The 21,603-nt window shown below is 39.2% G+C and overlaps 2 protein-coding genes across 2 annotated transcripts; both read right to left on the reverse strand.

Annotated features, from left to right (window-relative positions):
- Positions 1-745: 745 nt before the first annotated feature.
- Positions 746-2,887, reverse strand: hoxc12a (homeobox C12a). The gene is made up of 2 exons (XM_007556556.2): positions 2,161-2,887; positions 746-1,029 (listed from the first exon to the last, which is right to left on the reverse strand). Exons 1-2 carry the CDS (start codon positions 2,759-2,761, stop codon positions 791-793), a joined length of 840 nt encoding a protein of 279 aa, XP_007556618.1. The 5' UTR covers positions 2,762-2,887; the 3' UTR covers positions 746-790.
- A 7,180-nt stretch (positions 2,888-10,067) lies between these two features.
- Positions 10,068-14,512, reverse strand: hoxc13a (homeobox C13a). Its single transcript, XM_007556557.2, has 2 exons — positions 13,522-14,512; positions 10,068-11,343 (listed from the first exon to the last, which is right to left on the reverse strand). Exons 1-2 carry the CDS (start codon positions 14,183-14,185, stop codon positions 11,087-11,089), a joined length of 921 nt encoding a protein of 306 aa, XP_007556619.1. The 5' UTR covers positions 14,186-14,512; the 3' UTR covers positions 10,068-11,086.
- Positions 14,513-21,603: the final 7,091 nt, after the last annotated feature.

Genomic DNA, 21,603 nt, shown 5'->3' on the forward strand with positions numbered 1-21,603 from the left:
AATTGCTTGCACTCATTTCTTTTGTTTTAATCCTCAGTGCGCAGTCTGTCAGGCTCGGCTGTACTGCTGTAAATTCCGTTGCTGTGTTATATTTATGTGTTTGTTATACTTGCCTCTCCTCTGTCATGCAGAGACCCAGACTTCTAGCACTCCTGCCCGTGACCGTGAACGTGCACACACAGAAAAGAAAACATGGGAATCACTCCTCTTGAGCAACAAATTACACGATTGGACGCAGAAAACAGCCGGGATGGATTTTTTTTCTTTTCTTTTTTCCCTTCTTCAGGTCTTAACTGAAGATATTATAAAGACATTACAGCGCGGATTCGTTGCAGTCAGGCTGTCTGACCTCGCAGATATTTTTAGGCCCAAATCTTAAGATTTCTGCCTCGACCTCTTCTACGCCTTCATCTCTCAGGCTAAAACAGAATGAATGTTGTCATATTGCCTCAAAAAATATGCTTTGGTGGTTCAAAGGCGGGGAGTGGGGGGATACACAGATAAAACACATTTTCACAGCTTTTGTGCCATTACACCACGCCTCAAGGCTCACTGATGTGCATCTTATATGACGCCATTTAATGGCTTGTTTTGAAGGGGTGGGGGAGAACCGTTAGAGATAATCCAGCAAAAAGGATCTAACGATAGCCTGCAATGTGAATAAAGATGGATATATGAGAGCATGCATTGAAAGAAGACCTAAGGGAGCGTAGTAGGCTTGGCTTTTTTTTCTTCTTCTTCTTCCTTTTTTTACTGCTTATCGAATCACCTTTCTATATCCCGAATCTCTCTAAAAGTAGGCCAAAGCTTGCTCCCTCAACATGAGTCTCTTTTTCTTCATCCTGCGGTTCTGGAACCAGATCTTCACTTGTTGGTCACTGAGGTTCAGCCGGTCAGAGAGCTCCCTCCGCCGCTGCCGGGTGATGAACTCGTTCAGCATGAATTCCCCTTCGAGCTCCGCCAGCTGGAGCTTGGAGTAGGGTTTGCGCTTCTTTCTGGTCCGAGTGTGCATCGGGTACCACGGGGCACCTGGAGGAGAGGAGACGAGGAGAAAGAGGTTGAAGAGGACGGATGAGGTGGAGGAGGAGGAAGGGGGTCAAGGAGCAGATTAGTCAACACAGTTAGGCTACAAAACCACGGTCATCTTCAAGGTTATGGCGACGCTACGGGGGCATCTGTTGTCTTAGAGGGGGACAGGTCACTCTAACAATCGCTTAAGCCATAAATGGGCGCAATTAGAGCGCAAATGGTGTCATATGGTAATGCAACATTATACAGTTGGAGAGAGTTGGAATGTTGTTGTTTTTTCTTCGCAAAAACTGCATTGTGTATGTATAATGATAACCACTGCAAGCTGCACGATTCTACAAAAGTTGGACCTGTTTTGGTCTAGTCTGATGATTGCTTCAGTGTCTCTGAACATTTTCACTAGATTGCATTTATTTTATCTTTTCTTTCATTGCCCTGCACAGAGGATGCCACAGTTAGTTAAAGCGCAGCTTTGCATCGCAGGAAGTTTTATTGTTGCAGTTAAAACAGCATTAAAGCAATAACTAAGCCGTACCTACAGCATTTACCTTAACTTTTCTTCTGTTTTTTTTGTCTTTGTTTTGTTTTTTTGTTTTTGTGTGCTAGTTTCAGGAGCACGTTAAACAGCTCAAGTTCAAAACGACAGATATTAATTCTGTTTACGAGTCATTAAAGAGGACAAACTCTCTCCCTCTTGTCTTTTCGACGCAGTCAACCAAAGTGACTCCTCTTTAAGTCAGTTCACTGATTTGTGCTTGAACAGTGAAAGAAGGCAGCAAAATCAGCTCACCTAAGCTGCGGAAATATGATGATCTCAGCTGAATGTTTTGCCCCCCCCCCACAAAAAATAAAAAATAAAAAAAAAATATGGAGACACCTATAGTTCAGAAGGGGTTTTCTGGGATTGCTCGCAACCACATGGTGCATGGGGTATTTTAGGGCAACCCCTAGTGGCGTGTGCGCACCACGCATGTTTCCTGCAGCCTGAAAAGGCTGCAAGATGTGCATCAAAATAACAATCCCTCCCTAAGGCGAATATAGCTGCAGCCATATTAAATAAAATCAAAAAGTAGCAACACGTTTATTGCACCACTATTGATCTAAAATGTCCAGATAAGAAGAAGCACCCACCTCCGCCTGCGGCTATGTTGCCTGAATGGCTTCCCGGTGACACCAGGGTCTGTGTGTCGCTGGATGGAGGCTTGCCGCCCTCATTCAGCAGAGAGGAGCTGGAGTCGGACTCCATCGACTGACAGGACGGCGGATCCTGCGTGAGCTGCTCCGTCCCATACTCATATTTGGAGAAGGCAACGCCGCCCGCAATCCCAGCGTGCATCCCGTGGTCAGATGTTAGGGAAGATGCGTCCCTTGCCCTGTCCTCCCGTTTGAGGCTGCCGCTGCCGCCGCCGCCGCCGCCCCCCGAGCAGATCTCTCTGTTCCCGTTGTTGTAGTAACACTTGCCCTCCTCTGGTCTGGTGATCTCACACGACCGATTGAAGGAAGGGTTAATAGACACGGGGCTGCTAAAGTAGGATTGAGAGTATCCATTGCACGGCTCCGAAGGGTTCCACGGGAGGGAGCAAACATTGTCCCTTCTCGGGTAGGAGAGAGACGGTAGCCCCGCCAGCTGTCCCCCTGAGGCTCTAAAATTCGGAAAGTAAAACGTGTCTCCCGTGTGGATGTTTACCAGAGGTCCCACAAACCCTGGATTAAGGAGATTATGCTCGCCCATTTCCGCGGGCCCGACAAACAGCTTCTAGTTTATTGCAATCTGACATTTAACATAGTTAAACCTGGAGCCGCGCCTGATTGGTTATCCCGGCACCACGTGGCCAGGCTAAGTTGTGCTTCACATGGTACCACCCACTTGGTCCATCTCAGACAAAACAAAACATTAACTTCTGTATTACAACGGTTTATAAGCTTTTTAAAAAATACTATAAACCTTTTATTTAAAATGTAGAGTCTTGTTTTTCTCCCCCCTCTCTCTCTCTGTGAGCCCAGAAGGGAGTCTCTTTTCCATTTGCACAAGTGGAACTGTCCACGGCCTCGTTTAATATCTTTATATGCTGGCAAAAGTTTTTTTTTCTTATGAAAACTATTTTTTCTTCAGAGAGAGGGTGCGTATACGACTTCTTGTTTTCTAACAAATTATGGTTGAATTTTGTGTCACATAAAATCGTGATGCCCCAATTTACAAGCTTGTTTTAAGAAAAAGACTGATCCTCATTGCTCATATTTACAGTAACAGGGTCAGCGAGTTGAAGCCACTGGGTCTGTAAAAAAGAAGAAGAAGAAGAAGAAGAAGAGGAGGAAGAGGAAGAAAAAGACGAAGAAGACGATATTCTACAAGGTTACTTTAAGAGCGTATATTTCACATCATATTCTCTAGTACACCTCACATGAGCAACTTTAACAGATACCTCCAATAAACGTTGCTGGCCAAACTCTGGTGGGATAGTTACACCTCTCGCAATTCTTTTATATGAATTTTACAAGATATCAGAGGGCACTTAACTGATTCAATCAGCGGAGAGGCCCTCTGCTTTATATCGCACTAATTAGTTGATTTAGAAGCGGGTGTGAGGACACCGAGCAAATATGGAGGCAGACAAGAAACTCACCTTTTAATTTCAATGCACATTGTGAACAAATACAAAAAAGGGTGTTTGATAAAGGAGATTTTATACAAATCCTGTAAAGTACTGTTTCAGAAGTTTACAACGCGTTTGGTCATCAGTCTGTCACGCAACTCGCACTAAAGCGGTGAAGTCTAACTTCTGAAATCTCTCCTTGTGACCAAGCACCCTCACAACACCTCTTTATTTCTGATAAGATCTTATTAAACAAGTCCAGTACGAATTTTTTTTTTTTTTTTTTTTTTTTTTACAGAACTTGCTCCAATGCTCAGTCAAGATATTGATATCAACAGATGTCATGTATGGCTCTGCGATGTTAGTCGCCGTTGAAAAAAGAGAAAGAAAGTAAAATAACGTCATGGAAAATTCTTCTGATTTGGAGAAAGTGAAGGGAAAGAGCATGAACAAATAATTTAATATTGTAATGTGTTTCAATTTCTTAAAGGCTGCCAAGGACGCGGGTGCAGCGTTAATTCAAGTTCAAGACGCAGAGTCACGGTGCGTTGAACTTGATGTTGAACTCTAATACTCTATCTTAAAGGTAATGCAAATTACTTTCACATAGACAAACCAATTGAAAGCCAGCATTTTTTTTATTTTTATATATTTTGCAGAATATATTGGGGATAAACAGTCGCAATTCTCATGGAGCACGTTCAAAATGTATTTATGTTGCAGAAAACACTACTCTTTTAAATAAATAGGTAAATCCACAGGTAACAGAAACATGACATAGTTAATAATAATTTAAAACAAACCTCATTCAATCACCTGATTATGCATTTAAGGGTAATGGAAAATGCGCATGGCAGCCAGAGAGTTGCACATGCGTGCTAGATAGCCCTAGTTCAACGCTACAAAATTTGCCAATGAGGTGTTATGTGAGAACACCAACATTCATTTAAACACTTGTTTGGGAACGACTTGCAAGTCAGCCGATATGTGATAGCCGTATCTGTCACTTTTGACCACGCATCCTCTCTCAGCCCAAAGGCACGGAGCCGCGCTCAGGCCTTAAATAGCAAGACAAATATCAGATGTTTTTTTAACAGGACAGGCTGCTGAGTCTCAGCCTTCGCCGCAGCTCCTATCACTGCACATTCTTTCATCTAGTTAGTGAGTCTCGCAATGCGTGCAGCGCGTTAGTCCAACATAATATGAGAGCGCAGCTATGGCACTTAGCGGCTTCTCGTGTTGTCGGAACGGCTAGCAAGAAGCAACACGGTGCGGTGTGGTGATGGCAACAAAAAGCGACCGTGCATATGAGTAAGGTGCAGGCTGGTAGCAGCCGCTTTACCTCGGGGGAGAAGAAGAGGCAATGTGTTGCACCTCCCAGCCTCGTCTCTCCACGCCTCCGGTCCACAGATCCAAACAAATGCGTGTCTGCACAGGAAGTCTCCAGGCTCTGCTACAGTCCCATATCTGACCCCGATATGTAATAAAACAATACAAAAAAATTCTTCTTGGTAAAATATAATGGCAAACGGAGCACTGTCAAGGTCACTGTCTAGTACACTGTCTGCTCCTTATTGAAATTAGCCAACTGGAATCCCCCCGTCCTGCCTAGACGGGGCAATAGCCTAAACAAAGGCCTTTTCTTCCTTCTTTTCTCTCTTTGATTTTCTGCAGGCAGGTTTCCACAGTTATTGCCCTATGGAAGCTTTGTAGAAAGCCTTCCTTAAGAAACTAACTTACTGGGGAAAGATAAAGTATGCACAGAAATGTCAATATTCTCAGCTGAAAAGTTTGGATATTTTTTAATTTAATGATTTACAACTACCAACAGCAAACCATGTTTTTTTTCTTTACACCAAATACATTTGTCCAGGGATACTGAGCACCAGAAAAACAAAAAACAAAAAACAAACAAAATAAAAAACACTACCAAACAAAATTACTACAATACTCCGTGTAAGTAATTAAATAATGGGAGCATAAACGGACACATTTTAAACATCAAAACTAAAACAAACTCTTAATAATTTAGCTATTATGCAGAATCAAGGAAACCGTCACCAAAAGCAAGCCGTTTTTCATTGCTTTGACCAAAATAATAATAAAAAAAAAAGTTGAACTTGACAGTGAGAAAAATAAAATAAAATCTTGGTATAAAAACATGGCGACCTAATTTTCAAACATGAATAATTTATGTTTATATTTAAATCTGTTGCTCCAAAATTTCAAATTCAGATAGAGAAATTAAAGCGCTGTTTGTTTGTTTCCCGTGACTCCATGTGTTTGTGTGTATGTGGGCGCGTGCGTGCGTACGTGTCTGTGTGTGTGTGTGTGTGTTTGTGTGTGTGTGTGGGTGTGTGTGTGTGTGTGTGTGTGTGTGTGTGTGTGTGTGTGTGTAATGTTTCCTCGGTAATAATATTTGTAAACACGTCTAGATGTAAGATTTCTCATTATCATTGTAAGAAATATTTAATTAAGTTGAAAATTGCATAACTTTTCTAAACTTTTTATGTTATTATATCTTTATTGATACACGTGCATCTCACGGAAACACAGGGTCTGACTTTTAAGACAACTTGACAGCATTGTTAAAAGAAATAGCAATATTGTTATAAAATACACGAATGGATCGGAAAGCTTCCATACAGCGGCTTTTATGTTAATAAACATAAATAATTATTCAATTATTGCGTATAGTTACAGATGAAAGGAAGATAATGAAATAGCTAGAGAATAAAGTTACAATACACTCAAATATAAAATATATGTAAATACAGGGGAAGTACTAGTTGTGTGTATACTTATTTTAAAATGTTTTGTCCATTTTATTTTTCCACTTTGTTATTTTGTAAACCCTCATAAATATTTATATGTTATGTTTACTCACTATTTTGTATTATATACTTTTTTCTTCTTCTTCTTTTACCTCCTGGGCACTTTGTTCAACTTGTGCCGTTTTTGAAACTTCATAGTAATAATAATAATAATAATAATAATAATAATAATAATAATAATAATAATAATAATAATAATAATAATAATAATAAAGCTTATAAACTGCAAAAGTGCTATGAGTATTTCTACTGCGGACGTTTCATCTAAACAGGAATCACACTGTAAAACAGTGAGGGCATCAAAAGGCTTCAATGGAAACTACTGTTTCTGATATAATTTCACCAGAAGTTATACTTCAAGTATTTGAAAGATTTTTCATCAAAACGTCAAAAAAAGAAGAAATAATCAAACTGAATAAAATATGGACACAGTACAGTCATATATGCCGCCTAACGCAAGGAAGCAAACTGCGACAGTGCGCTTAAATCAAAACTGTGGCAAAATTAGCTGAGTAAGCAGAGTGCTGCATGAATAAGAAACACTTAAAGCACTTCCTGATATTTTCCTCTGGTCACCACCAGAGGTTATCAGCCCCCTTTCTCATGCCTGTGTCTGGTCGCGGCCTGCAGCAATGACGAAACATCACGCAGACATAAACAAGGCAACTTTTTGTCTTCCTTCGGTGTTTTCAAGATAGAGTCCGTGTCCGATCAGTTCAAAAGTAAGAACAATTTTAGAATTTTAGTTAAAAAAGAAACGGAGACGGCTTTTATGACTAAATGTTGGGACATTTCTGTTGATTGAACAAATTGTCAGCGTTGACTTTTAAGTGGGTATAACGCTGCAGCGGGTAAAACATTAACATAATTCTCATGAAGCGTTTCACGTCTGCAATTGTACGCTTGGGATTTTACATACATATGTTCAGTATAATATTGCATTATCTTTATATATAATAATTTTCTTTTGTTAGCAAAAATAGAAATTAGTTACTGTATACTTTCGAACTGACTGAATAAAGTATTAAAATAGTATTTGAAGTTTATTTAACATCATCTGTTTGGGGTGTTTGGACTTAATAAACTACGCGTTTGCTGTTTTACTATAATATTAAATAAAAATTCAGGAAAAAAAAATAACTCCTGTCAAAATGCTCCATAATATCAAAAGCTAAAACAATGTTTAAAATATATATTTTTCAAACTTTAGTCTCCTGATTTTATTATATTCAATCCTTGCAAGAATTAATTTCCAACAAACAAGTTTTGTGTGCCAAATTAAAGCTTTATCAAGTCCAAAAGTCATAAAACAAAGTCCACGTAAGCGTATCGACAAGATACGGGGAAAGCCGCCCTACCTTTAATGGCTATATTGTGGGCGATGGCGTGTTATTATTTCCTCTTGCTGTGCTGATTGTGTGGCCCGTTGCTTCGGATTCCTGCAGATTGCTGCTGTTGGTGAGAGCCGTCAAAAGTCCTACCTGTCCGGCATGGTCAATAACACACACATACACACACACATATACACACGCACACACACACAGTCCTCGTGGTAACTGCATGAAACTTTTGCTGACTCCCAGAGGCTTAGGAACACGATGCATATAACTATACTTTTTGCGCACTTCCCCAAAAACTGAAAAGAGCCCAAATGTCGGCGTAAAGCTCCGAAAGATGGTCAGAAAAACCCAGGTCAAAGGATATCGCTACACTTCCCCTTTTTATGAATTTATGGCATGCCATTAAGCCCCGGCTGTCTAGACGGGGGAAATAACACCTTGTTTGCCCACAAACAAACCACCGAGCTCCGCCGTCCAGCCCCCTTATTTATTATTCACAATCTTCTGTGATGTCAAGGTCAAAGTGACCACATAGTCATGGTCAAGGGTAAAATAAGAAGAGCCAGAAGTTTCCACTGGCTGAAAATTCAGGAACCCAGACCTAAAAAAAAAAAAGAAAGAAAGAAAGAAAAGAAAAAAAAAGCTTCAAAAAGATCTGCAGAAGCTGGAAAAGCTGACACAACGCTGCAAAAGAGTGGAATTAAACCACATCTCACCTAGTAATTATACATTCAGCAGAGCTTTTAGTTATCCAAACTGCAGGAAAGTTACACTTAATAGTACAAAGGTTTAGAGATTGAAACTTAGAATTGAATAGTCATGCCAAAGCCGTTTTAAGCCTAATCTAGTCCTTTTGTCATACGCCAACTCAGCTCGGTGTTCATTCCAATTAGAAACCTAAATTACAGACTTGACGTGAACATGTCTAAGGAAGAGCTAAAATAAACTAGCTCCGGCTTGTGTCTGATTCCCTGGACAGCTGCGTGGGATGTTGATTTCAACGTATTTTCCTTCAAATGTCTCGTGTAGGTAGCTTTACTAAGCTAACAGGATTTATTTATTTTGTAAATAAATAAATAAAATAAATAAATAAATAAATAAATAAATAAATCTGCCTTTCCTACAGCAACACACAAAAGTTCTGTGCCTGTAATATATTTGAGATAGATTGTGTTTGTATTGTATTATTAGTTAATGAACCAATCTGTATAAATATAACCCATTTAAACATTCGCACACATCAGTTTACTTTATGCAACCTTCTTCTTGCAGGGGGAAAACTGTGTCTGCCATACACACATTGGGAAAAAACCGCGACAGTGTGTCGAAATATTACGGAACTGAAATTGTGAAAATATGCGAATTCCTTACGATTTAGATGAAAGCGAATTTTATTTTAAACACTGATAAGAGGTGGGGTTGACAAAACAGTGACCGTTTTAATCGGCAAAGATCACTGAAGATCTTATGCACAACTTACCTGTTTTAGAGGCATTGGCCGCAATCCGCAATCCGAAATACATACGGAATGAAATACAAATCTATCTAAATACCAATGCCACACACTAATTTAGCAATGCAAACAGCACACACACACTCAGAGGATGATTGCTTATAAGGGGAAACACGTAGAATTCTCAAATCAAATTGTGATTTTTGAGTAAAATGCTGTCTTTTGTCAGAATACGTTTTTACTTTTGGAATGTGGAAAAAGCTGAATATCGTCAACTCCCTAAGATAATGGAATAAGTCTTTTTTTTTCAAAAGTAATTTTTGCAAAAGAAATTACTACCTCTTTTAAAAAATGGGGAAAACAGTGACAGACGATTGTTTTAGGAAGGTGGAAATATGCTTTTGTGTGGTGAAGATTAGAACATAACTCGCTTTATCGTTTCCCATAATTTTATCTCACGTTACAACCTAAAATTTGTCTTCATAGATTTTTCTCAGAAGTAGGTTTGATGCAGTTACATTGAACCAAATCTAACTTGACACGCTAATAAAATCTAAAAACTGACGCATAAGGTCGTGCAAATATTGAATATTTCGAATGACGTGGTTAGGTCCTTATAAATTAGAATCGCCCTATGTGTAACAATGTCTTTACTAGATGTCCAATAACTATTTGGTAGTACTGGTGTTGTAATGTAAAAAATAATAAGAATAAAGTAGAGCAGTTCGGCAGCCCATTAACATATGTGCATCTCGAAACGAATTGAAATTTTCCGGTTCAGATGCTTAATTGACTTGAGTATGAGCGAGCATTTTCATAATCATCATTTATTTATGAAACACTGTTACCAGAACGCAATTCAACACCACAATACAGTTCACATACTGCACCAAAGTAGAAACGATACAGGCTTCGTATACACGACGTGTGATCATAGCTCCAACGTTACACTGAACAAGGTCATAACAAAATAAAACGATTGTGCATTTATATGTAATACTCACTTTAATGGTTTACAATCATTCCAGTTGCATGACAGAGTCCTTCAATGATAAAGGAAAACATACAGGTTTATGATACTCCGGTACTAGATAATATGAATTAAATAATGGAGGCATTGCACTGTACAGATTAACAACATAGCAGCCTATGTTTTAGCCCAGGCTTTACAGAACACATCCCACATATGGGAACATTGCTTTTGAGATTCGGATGATTTTTTTTTTTTTTTTTTTTTAAATTATTCTTTCTGCTGAAAGTCTTCAATGTCAGTTGTAGAAACTGATTAAAGTCGAAAGTTCGACTTATGCTGTCCATATGGCGATCATCCTCTCTAAAATGACAACAGTTTCCTTTGATTTTGATCTCCCCCCATTGCAAGCACTTTGAGATGTCGTCAGTCCTTTAAAAGATGCAGGCTTGAAGAAGAAGAAGAAGAAGTAGAAGAAGAAGGAGAAGAAGAAGAAGAAGAAAGAAAGAAAAAAATAAAACACGCAATACTTGTCTTTGAAATACAGATAGCGTTTTAAATATTATATATTTATATATGTACATTCCTATAAAACAAAATCGACGTGAACTTTCAACATTTTCACAGATTTTAGAGGATTATCTCTAAACTGAGAAGTGGAGGGGAGGCTGTGGACGTGGTCGGCGGTGTTGGCTGATGTTTGAACTTAAATTAGAAATTTAAAACACACTCGACCAAAACAACAACAGAAAAAAAAAAATATATATATATATATATATAATGTTCTTCAGTAAAGATCTTTCGATGCGAGAGGTAAACAGATGCCGTGTTGTTTTCGGAAGATTCGAAGTGCAGCCCTGTCCGTATCAAGTGGTGTGGATGTGATTGTTCTTGGATTTGCTGACGAATTTTTTCTCCTTGACCCGCCGGTTCTGGAACCAGATGGTGACCTGACGCTCCGAGAGGTTGGTGGCGGCCGAGATGCGTCTTCTCTTGTCTTTGGTGATGAACTTGCTGGCCGCGTACTCCTTCTCCAGCTCCTTGAGCTGGATCTTGGTGTAAGGGACGCGCTTTTTGCGCCCGCGACGGTAACTGCTGACCTCGGGCTGCAGGGGCACGACGTCTGCAAAGGAAAGAGGGGGGACATTTTAGATTTTGTCCAAAAGATATAATGAACACTGCCAGGAGAACTCCGGTTGGCAAAGAGAATGAAATCTAGAAAACGGCGTATAAGTGCGCGCGCGCGTGTGTGTGTGTGTGTGTGCGTGCGCCCTCCGCGGATTGGGGGGGGGGGGTGTTTTCTGGGGTGTTACACCTGACATTTCAGTACATCTGACACAAGATTGATTCTAAAAATACAAATAAAAATAAAAAAATCCACAACACTCTTCCGCGTCCTTTGTTTCTGTAAATAACACAAAGCATCAACCTGCAGAAGCTCTGTTAGATATACTTTTCAGCGGTGAGAGATCATTCATGCTTCTTTAAACTGCAGTGTACTTGCTGATTAGATCTACAAACCACAGTTACAGTTATTATTAATGGCGTCTTGGATAAACCTGTCGTTAGGGAAAGGGGTAGAAAGAACATTGTATCTGCTGCAGAGAGGAGTACCCAAGGAAGTGCCTGATTAGAAAACAAAAAAATGCCAACAAAACTTAGAACTAAATCGAGCTCTTAAAAATAAAAAAGTATTGTAAACTTTACATGCACAAAGTTACACATGTAAGGAAACTTCAGATATAGAAACCTGAGCGGTGTTTAAACACCCTAAAGTAATAGTTGGATTTTTACCCCTATTTTTTCAGTAATTGACTAATTTGTTATGGTTACGTAAATTGCTAGTTCCCTTTTATTAAAAAAAAAAAAAGCTTTTAAGCCGTTAAAAAAGCTACAAAACAGCACGGTTCCTTAAATTGCGAGCAAACTGTGACACATAATATTTTATAATTCCTTTCATTTTAAAAATCAAATGAGAGGTGGATTATTCTTTTTTTGTAAACAATTTAATATTTTGTGTTTAAACATTCTTCTAAATTAAATTTTTAAACGACGACTAAAGTGCAAAAAAAATATGAAGTGGTGCTCAGTGTTTCTTTCTAGTTTTTTCCCCCCCACCACTATTTTCTTTTAGTTGTGTTCATGTGGGAGGACGTCACTCTGTGTGTTTGAGCACGTGTGCGCGCTTTCTTGACAGCGTGCCCGTGCTTGCGTGGCTAGCTCCAATATTATTTGCAACATAAAAAATGAGAGTAGGGGGCTGCAGGGAGTAGATGTGCTGGGGAGCCGGTGGGGGACGGAGGGGGTTGAGGGGTATCAATGTGCAATTAAAATAGCTGCAGATTTCACAAAGATCATAAACGCCAAATGAGATGTGCATTACAGCGAGTGACTATTTCACTGCATGATAACAACATGCGAGCCTTAATAAAAAAATAACGTAAAATGATTTCTGATTGTGATGCGTTTATCTGTCTGGATGGCAATGCAGATGTTCTCGACAAGAGTCCAGATTGGCCTGTATGCAAAAGACGCACCACAGGGCTCAGAGATTTACGGCCACAGTCCACATCCAGCAGTCTGTGTCTCAGTCACTGTATTCTCCTACGTGGGGCAAAGGTATGCAGTGGTGTACCTTTTATATTCTACGTGACAGCAAAACCTAGCCCCTTTCGTCATGTGACTGTGCCAGGCACAATGTTCAGAATTTTGTCAGAGGGTCAGGCAGCTGAAAAAAAAAAAGTTTATTTATTCTCATATCGTCATGTATGTGCCACTGAGAATCTTCCACCTTAGTTTGTTTTTATTTTAAGCTGAATATTTAGTATTTAATTTAATAATTTAAAAAAGACAGCTACTAGAGTCTTTTAAAAAGTTTATAATTTTGCACACAATTATGCAGTGAAATTGGGTAAATGTTCTTTATGGTTTAAAATGCAATTTAGATTTTAGCACAGATGAGACATTCTAGCAAAAATAATATAAATGTGTACTTGACGCTTAGATGTTAGAAGAGGACACTTGTCTACTTGGATTTAAGTAATGCTCTGAATATGATGACACGTGTTAAATGTTGTACAAGCACAGTTGTGGGGAGAAAAAAAAATAATAATTCAATTCAGTTTATTTACACAGCGCCCAATTCAGAACAGAAGTCTCCTCGAGGCACTTCATAAAAATCATTTCAATTCAATCACATGTACTTTCCAATTGCTATCAAACAGTACAGTAAGCTCAGTTAATCAAAGTAGTTTAAAAAGTTTATATTTCCGGAAATATAATAACTGTATCATATCCATACCTGGGAATGGTGATTTCCAGAGATGGGTCGACTGCGTTTGCTCTTTAGAGCAGTACACCTGTCCATCCCAGCCATTGGAGAGAGCCCAGTGCTGGTAGCCCTCCATGGGGATTAGGGCGTCGTGTCGCGGCTCAGGATGGGCGCTGATTCCGGGCACCACCGACACGTCCAGATATCCTGGGACGGCCTGGTACGAGCTGGCGAAACTCGGGTAGAAAGCAAACTCTTTCGGCCTGGTAGACAGTTCTTCCGTGGGGAGAGTCGTACTGGGTTCGGCGTATTTCTCCGCGGGGTGGTACGAGCAGGGCTTCTGCTGCAAGTTCACGTTGTGCGAGTGGGATAATCTACAGCCGTAATATGGGTTTCCAAAGGGGTAGCCGTAGCTCAGAGACGCGCTCGAAGACGTTTGGGGAGCGGGGCACTGCCGACCGCTTTCCGGAGAGGAAATATCCGAGTAGACGGAGCCCTGGTGGGTCGCTATGGAGCCAGAATGTCGTCCCAGCGCTGGGTGCGACATCAGGTCCCTGCAGTGGGTCGCAGGGCAATTACCGCTCAGTCCCTCCATTGTTTGGCTTTTATTCTGGCTGCTTTCATTCGGGCTTTTTTCATAAACGTACATCAAGGTGTCCGCCCAGCGTGGATGCAGAACCAGCGAAGTCGTCATATCACGGGCTGCCGATGCTTTTTAAAAGTCGACTACTCCAAGACGGACACCTCATTTCCAACTACATTTTACACCGAGCGCATGCGCACACCGGGCCCAACAGTGTGTCCACTTCATTAAGAGTCTGTCACGTGATACGCTAACAAGTCCTGCGAGATTGGGTTTGAGAGCAGGGGCAGAGCAGCTCCTTTAAAGACCCACTGCCTCGCATGTCACCGTTTTCCCCCCACAGAAAGACGAGTCACACTATTGGTTTAAGTCGGGTAGACCCACACCCTTAAAGGGAAGTTCTGGAAACGCTCAAGAGCTGGGCCACAGGAAAACAATCAGACGTTTAGCCGACTCTGTGAATTGACTGAGAATGTATAAGCCGTCGTGTTGATACATGAAGCAGCTTCCACGTGTAAAAGAGGATGCAAGTTTATTTCCATAAAGAAAAATAATGAATGTGATGATTATTATTATTATTATTATTATTATTATTTTACTTGGGCTGGAGTAGGAGCGCAATGCGCAATAGTTGATGTGATTCGGTGCTTTTTTACGCAAAGCGTTGTGTTCGTGTGGTTACTTGCTAGCATTTTAATTTATTAATCTACTTTGATTAATACTAAAGTGAATAAATGTTTAATAAACTGGGAAATACCAATGCAAAACACAAGCCCCTTCTTTGCAGGAGTCTTATGATTCCGTTTCACACTGACATGCAAAGAATGCCTTCTATATCCAAATCTGTGTGTTAATATTCCATAAAGAACTATTTCAACAATTACTGAAAAATAAGTAAAAGTCGTACAATTAAGAAACAATTCAAACGAGGACATCTCAAAATAAAAATAATAAAAAAATTCTAATAAAACATGGAATCTACAGTGTGTGCGTCTTCGTGTTTATGTGTGTATCCATACGTGTGTGATTCAGAGGTATAGCATCCCCCCCTTAAGAAAAGAAATGCAAACTTTAAGGTGTTGCATGAGTGTCAGTTGCACCTCATCAGCAGCAACAGCAGCAGGAGGGGACGGAAGCTATGCAGGTAAGACACCATTGTTTCAAACTGGGACTCGTCTCATCAAAATGTCCTTTAGTTAGAAATCATTTAACTCGGTCATAACGAAAGCCAGTCTCTGTTCTTTGAAGTGAAACTATGTCTGATGTCTACGAAAATTCTTTCACAGCTTCATAATTAGTACTTGCACAGATAAGACAATTGCAACGTTCTACAAACTCGTGATGTTTTTTTGGCACACTGGGTTATTAGTATTAGTTGTAGTCTGCGCCATTGACTCTTCCTGGCGACAGGAAGGACAATTGCCTCTTTCAGTTGAACTAAATACAAACCACGTTGTGGTTGGGTTCCAACTAAGTAAATGATACTTAGTTGGAACCCAAGCTAAGAAAAAATAAATAAAAAATGTCCCATTTCACCCAACGAGTTATTTTTTACGCATGCCACTGGCATCTCCGAGCAGCAAAGTTCCTCTGAACGTTACACTTTTACCTTTTCAATCAATTCCTCTGTTCATTGCCTGATGAGTTATTTCTTCTTTTTGTGTGTGTGTGTGTGTGTCTTTTAAACTTGCTTACTGAATCAAGTAACAAATGTTATAGCTGGGACAGGCCCAGAGTGCATCATAATGCCTAACCTATGACTCACACATGAAGCAGGCTTCGAGCTGCTACTGCAAAAGGGGCGCGCAGTCCAACAACACTTTTTGGACTTATAGGCATAAAATGCCCATCGATTCCTATTTGTAAACACATCTCAGAGAAAGCTGGACCCTCGCTGCCTCCCCAGTCGCTCCTCAGTCAGAGGCTGTTGCTTCTTTTGTCTCAGGGAAATTACAACTGCGGCGGAGGGCTCATCCAAATGGCAGCTGCACGGAAGTCCAAGGTCAAGGTAAAAAAACGCAGACAAACAGGGTCGTAAGGAGAGTCTAGACAGACAAGAATGAACTTCACACTAGAGCATACATGCAAACTAGGCGTTATTTGGAGAGCCTTGCTTTAAAATATTTGGCGTGAGAGCGGAGGCTGAAGAAGCCGTGCATGAGTCATCAAAAATATCAAAAAAATAAGTCTTTTGAGAAGACGATCGATAATGACGCAGTCTTGTTTTAAGGAGCCACGATGAGTTCAATTCAAAGCCAAACGAGCACAGAATACGTTCAAACTTGAGTTTAGTGAGCCCATGTTACATACAAGTTGACGTCCGAATGTAACTAGGTAAGCGAAAATCTATAAAATACTTTGATATGAGTAAAATAAACATCCTCCTAAAACCACAACAATGTACATATTGACAGATCCTGTGGTTATCTTATGTCAAATATAAACTTAACATTTTCTTGTTAAGTTTTAAATGAAATATACATATACATATATTAGGGGTGTAAGTCAACCTGAAAATATTGTTTGTTTTTAACTTCATCTGTGCACTAATATATGATTTAAATGACATGAATTAGACTATAAAACAAATAATAAATGTTCAAATTATATTTGTTATTTTACCAAAAGTTATTATTGAATGAGCATGCGCCAGGCATGCCAGCAGGATAATGAGTTCCGAGATCTATCCAACTGGAATAGTTTACTTTTAATATATCTATAAGGTTTATAAACAGCGCACATGCTGCAGATAGACGCGTGGCTTCTTGTAGGATTAGCACATACTCATATTGCACAGTGCAGAGATATTTTATGCTATCCACTTATTGTGACATGTAGAAATAAAAAAAACTTTATCAGACAGCTAATTTAGTGCGCTGGCACTTTCTCTTCAATTTTTGACCCATTATTTGCTCAATATCAATATTTGCTAGTTATATTAATATATTCAAATTGAGTTAACCTGTTAGCTTTTTTTTAATTGGGTTTGTTATTGTTTTATTCGTTCAATTGCAATTATAGTAAAAAAAAAGAAAAAAAGAAAAAAAAGAAGCAAAATCACTGCGTCCGATTCTCTCCAAATTTCGTTCAACTTACTCCAAAGCTCAAATTAAATACCAGAGTTGCTGATTGAAACGTGAGGCTCTGAGTCAGTCACTGAAGTAAACAAAACTAAATACTTTCTTTCACCTTTTACGCATATTTCAGGTCCAGTCTGACTCTACAAGAGAAAAGGCTGTTTGTACAATAAATTACAGTAAAAAATATTTCTTATTTTCTGCTAAAAAAAAGAACTATTTGTATATCCACTTGGTCTATGTATATCACATTCCAAGTGTCGCAAAGATAAAACATAAATAAAAAAATACAGTTAATTTTTTTTAATATACTTCTTGTTTTTAGCATCGCATCGCAGTGGTTTCAAACATTTCCAGTGCTCTAAATCGGAACAACAGCAGTGTCCAGCTATGATGTGGGGCTATAAATGACAAGCAGACATCATGTCCCTCCAGACGAGTCTTGTCGAGCAGGGAAGGAGTTCTGAGTCTGATACAGAGGTTGTGGGGGAGGGGAGAGCATCCATCTCCATGCAACTGCATGCTGCTTACCTGCAGCCACCGGCTCGCCCAACAACTGCACTGCATTTACGCACATGACTCCAAAAGCAAGACGGATATATGCCTTTAGGAATCCCCTGCCTGCACACATTTGCGTTTGTATTCCCTTATCACACGTCTTGTGCATATAAATAAGATAAATTAGTCGATATCCAAACCAATTGCTTTCACGTTTTGTCTTGATAAGTAATTAATTAAAAATAAATAAATAAGAATAAAAAAAAAATCAGTTGGTCACTTATACCAAATTGGCTTTATTCACTTCATGCATTTTCAGTATTCACAAACACCATACCAGTGCTTTGAAAAGTGCAAATCCACACGCATAAAACACGCTTTAACAAACCACGTAACGACTCAAGAATTTGCTGACTGCTTGCAGGTAGACTGCAGTATGCGTCATGCAAGCTGGAATCAGACCATCTTCACGGGTTTAAAGCCAGCTCCCGGCGTTTGTGACAAAGTTGATTTAATATTTTTTGAGAAAATCCCCGTTACACCTTCCAAACCGATGGGCGTGCGAGGTTTTTTTTTTTTTTTTTTTTTTTAATAAAAGTACTATAGCAATATACCTAAAAGTCTATTATCAGGCTACACTGGACCATAGTTATTTGCTACGTTTCTTCAAGCTACCACTCTGAAATTATATTAATGTCACGTATTTTACTTTAACGTGTGTCCACTTTGCAGAGGTTATCAGGGGCAAAACTTTGAGGCGATGAAATACTTTGTAATATTAATGCGACACAGAATGTTATTCTAGCCATACACAAAAAAATAATAATAAAAAATCCCAATATGAGCTATTTGAAATCAAGAGCCTGTCAGAAAACTGAAGGTAATCAGTCTGATTGAGCCATCTTCAAAGCTTGCAGTATTAGTCGAGGGATTTGGACTTGGTTGTCTCACCGATTCTGGGGCTAGTTATCTAATGCGCACGCAAGATATTATAAGACGATCATAAAATGTGGGATTTGTTCATAGGTGTTCTCAAGGACTTTAGAAAACATATATTAAAGTGTTATGAATTTATTAATTTTGCTTAACTTTCTAACGCACAGAATAACTCACAATAATTTACAAAAAATAACCACGGGATAAAAAATATTGTTTCGGACATAAAGTGCATTCGCCGGTATCCAACTACAAATCGTCGATCTTATAAAGAATAAAAAACGAGTAGTTTTTTCAGTTATATATACCCTGGTATTAGGTCGGTTGTCACCAAGAGAGAAGGGGAAAAGCATCTTGAACCAGCACACTCAGCTAGGATTTAAAGATGGAGTGGTAATTAAAATATGCTTCAGCGCAGAACCAGTAAAAGTTCAACGACAAACCCCGGTCTAGCCGACATTACCAAACATTGTGTTAAATGGACAAACTGTATGGAGAAAATAAAAAGATTGCAGTTTACAATATAACTTTTAGTTAAGTCTAATCACCAGGTTATGAGAACATGTTTGTTGTGTGGGCCTTTGGATGGACGGTGGCAAATGTCTGCCATATAATTTTCTTCGTCAAACCTAGATTATGAGTTTATTTTTCAAACTCTTGTCATACCCGTGTAGCCACAGTGTATGCATGTGTGCGTGTGTATGCGTGCGTGTATGTGTGTGTGTGTGTGTGAGATGGATAGAAGTGGAGGGGTGTAAAAGGAGGGCGGGCTCGTTTTCTGCACACAGGAGAGCAGAGCAGTCCACTGTCAGAAAGGGTGCGTTGCTAAACTGAACCAGCATCTCAATCTGGTGATTTTCTTTTCTTTCTTTTTTTTTCTTTTTTTGTGTTCTTTTTGTTCTCAAAGTTATTTCTCTATTTCGTGCAGGCCGTTTTCGGTTTACGAGCACAACCGCTCCTTGTAGGCCAAGAGCAGAACACGTCAGTGCCAGCAGTGAAGAGCACATGTGATTTTTGTCCAAATATCCCCAAAAGCGAGGTTTAAAATACAAGCACGTTTTAATAGCACAGCAAAAACAAGCATTCAAGTCCAGATCTCCTGAAGAGCCACCCATTCCGCGCAACTTGATTTTTTCTTCTTTTTTTTCACATTATATGTTGCAATGCAAGTTATATGTCGTTAAGTGCAAAACAAACCAGGAGTAAACCTCTAATTTGTCAAGAAATATGTGGAAATGATGGACAGAGGTTGTTTGTAATACTTGTTTAAACTTGCATGAATAATGTTATAACTACAACAACCAGAAAGCATTTTTAATGACATTTTTCTTTCAGTTTTTCAATTAATTCTAACAAAAAGCAATAAAGTAATCAATCACATTAAAATGTGTAGATCACCAACCCCATGGTGGTTGTGTTGTTACAGGGTACATAGGGTTGATTTCCCACATCCAGTGCAGTGCAGTACATAAAGTATTTTTTCTTCCAAATAGGAATATCAGTATTTTTGCAAATGGAAACCATCACATCTACTTTGTTTTGAAAGCATTTTAAAGTATGGAAAGTCTAGAAAAGAAACCTGTCATAATTTCTTTAAATTATTGTGCATTATTCTTTGAATGAACAGATAAATTAGGGCAAATTATGGAATTAATAACACCTTAATAAAGTGACCTTCACTAAAGCCACATAGACAAAATTATAGTAGAAAAATTCGACACTTGTTGACTTCACAAAAGTGCTGTACATACCTGAGGACTCAGCTTGGCCCCATGCATTTGCAAACCTTGCAACCCTACATGCCTGGTTGTCCCCGGAGAATATGAATCCACACAAAATGACCCACAACCTTAAAAGACACAATTTAAAGCTGCTTATATCTGCTGCCTGTATCCGAGCTAGATTGAAAACATTTCATGCAAATTCAATGTGGTTTGCAAATGGATCAACAATAGCTCTTTTATTTCCATGAGAGCGAGTGAATCCAATATAACATATGTCCTCTCCTGCAGAAAAAAAAAGTAAAGTCAAAAATAAATAAATAAATCTCCGACATAACAGAGGGGAAACCGGTGGTACAGTGCGGGTTTATATGGAGATGGGCACCAGGAGACATTGTGCTTATGGATTCATACAACGTTGAGCTGCTATGCCAAGACCAGTGAGACAAACGAGCAACTAGGCTCTTGAACATTTTATGCTATGAAGCACTAGCATAAATAACAAATCTTATGTGAGATTCAGAAAAACGATGACACATAAAAAATAAAAAAAATAGATAAATATGTACAAAATATCTCCTGAATTCAAAGATGTGGGGGTATTTCACAAAGTGACCACTGCAGACCAGCTGTCAGGTCAAATATGCGATATAAACGGAATTGCACTTGAAATGTGTATTTAACAAGAAATGCTACAACCAACCTTGCGCTAAAGTTTTTGTGAAGCGACAGGGTTGAGTTTTGGTCGTGCCAGGAAGCATATCTTTAGGATCAACATTGTGCCATTTTTTTAAAGGTTTTATCAAGAAACCAAATAATCTCTGTATTCAATCTTACCTATACGCTTTGGTCAGATTTATATACAGTAACTATAACGGACGGATGTAACTGAACTGTTGCAAAGCAACGTATGATACACCATGCGCGGAATAAACTACTAAAGCATGGGTTAACTTGTGACTTGACTCGTTTAGCAGATATACTATGAGCGGAAGGTTGTGGGCTAACCGCAAAATGAAGCAGACCAGGCGGAGCCGCGCCCAGGACAGAGGGCAGCCTGGCAGACCACCGCGACTGCAAGGCCAGAGCGGATTTACAAAATGCAGCACCGGCTTTACAGCCCTTTTATTTGGTGCTTTTGTTATTGTTATTGAAACGTGAACCATTCCACCTCAACGCAGACCGCTACGGTTTTAACAAACTCCTGTTTAAATTGGATTACATATTTGGACATACATCCAAATATGTATGTCCAAATACATATACATACATATATATACATACATATACATACATA

This window comes from Poecilia formosa, unplaced genomic scaffold (genome assembly GCF_000485575.1).
Source record: "Poecilia formosa unplaced genomic scaffold, Poecilia_formosa-5.1.2 Scaffold80, whole genome shotgun sequence".
Classification (NCBI taxonomy): Eukaryota; Metazoa; Chordata; class Actinopteri; order Cyprinodontiformes; family Poeciliidae; genus Poecilia; species Poecilia formosa.

Coding starts and splice junctions, on each gene's coding strand:
- hoxc13a (XM_007556557.2), bottom strand. CDS start 14,185: ATGACGACTTCGCTGGTTCTGCATCCACGCTGGGCGGACACCTTGATG. Junction 11,344..13,521: donor CTGGAAATCACCATTCCCAG/GTATGGATATGA, acceptor TTTCCTTTGCAG/ACGTCGTGCCCCTGCAGCCC.
- hoxc12a (XM_007556556.2), bottom strand. CDS start 2,761: ATGGGCGAGCATAATCTCCTTAATCCAGGGTTTGTGGGACCTCTGGTA. Junction 1,030..2,160: donor CAACATAGCCGCAGGCGGAG/GTGGGTGCTTCT, acceptor CCTCTCCTCCAG/GTGCCCCGTGGTACCCGATG.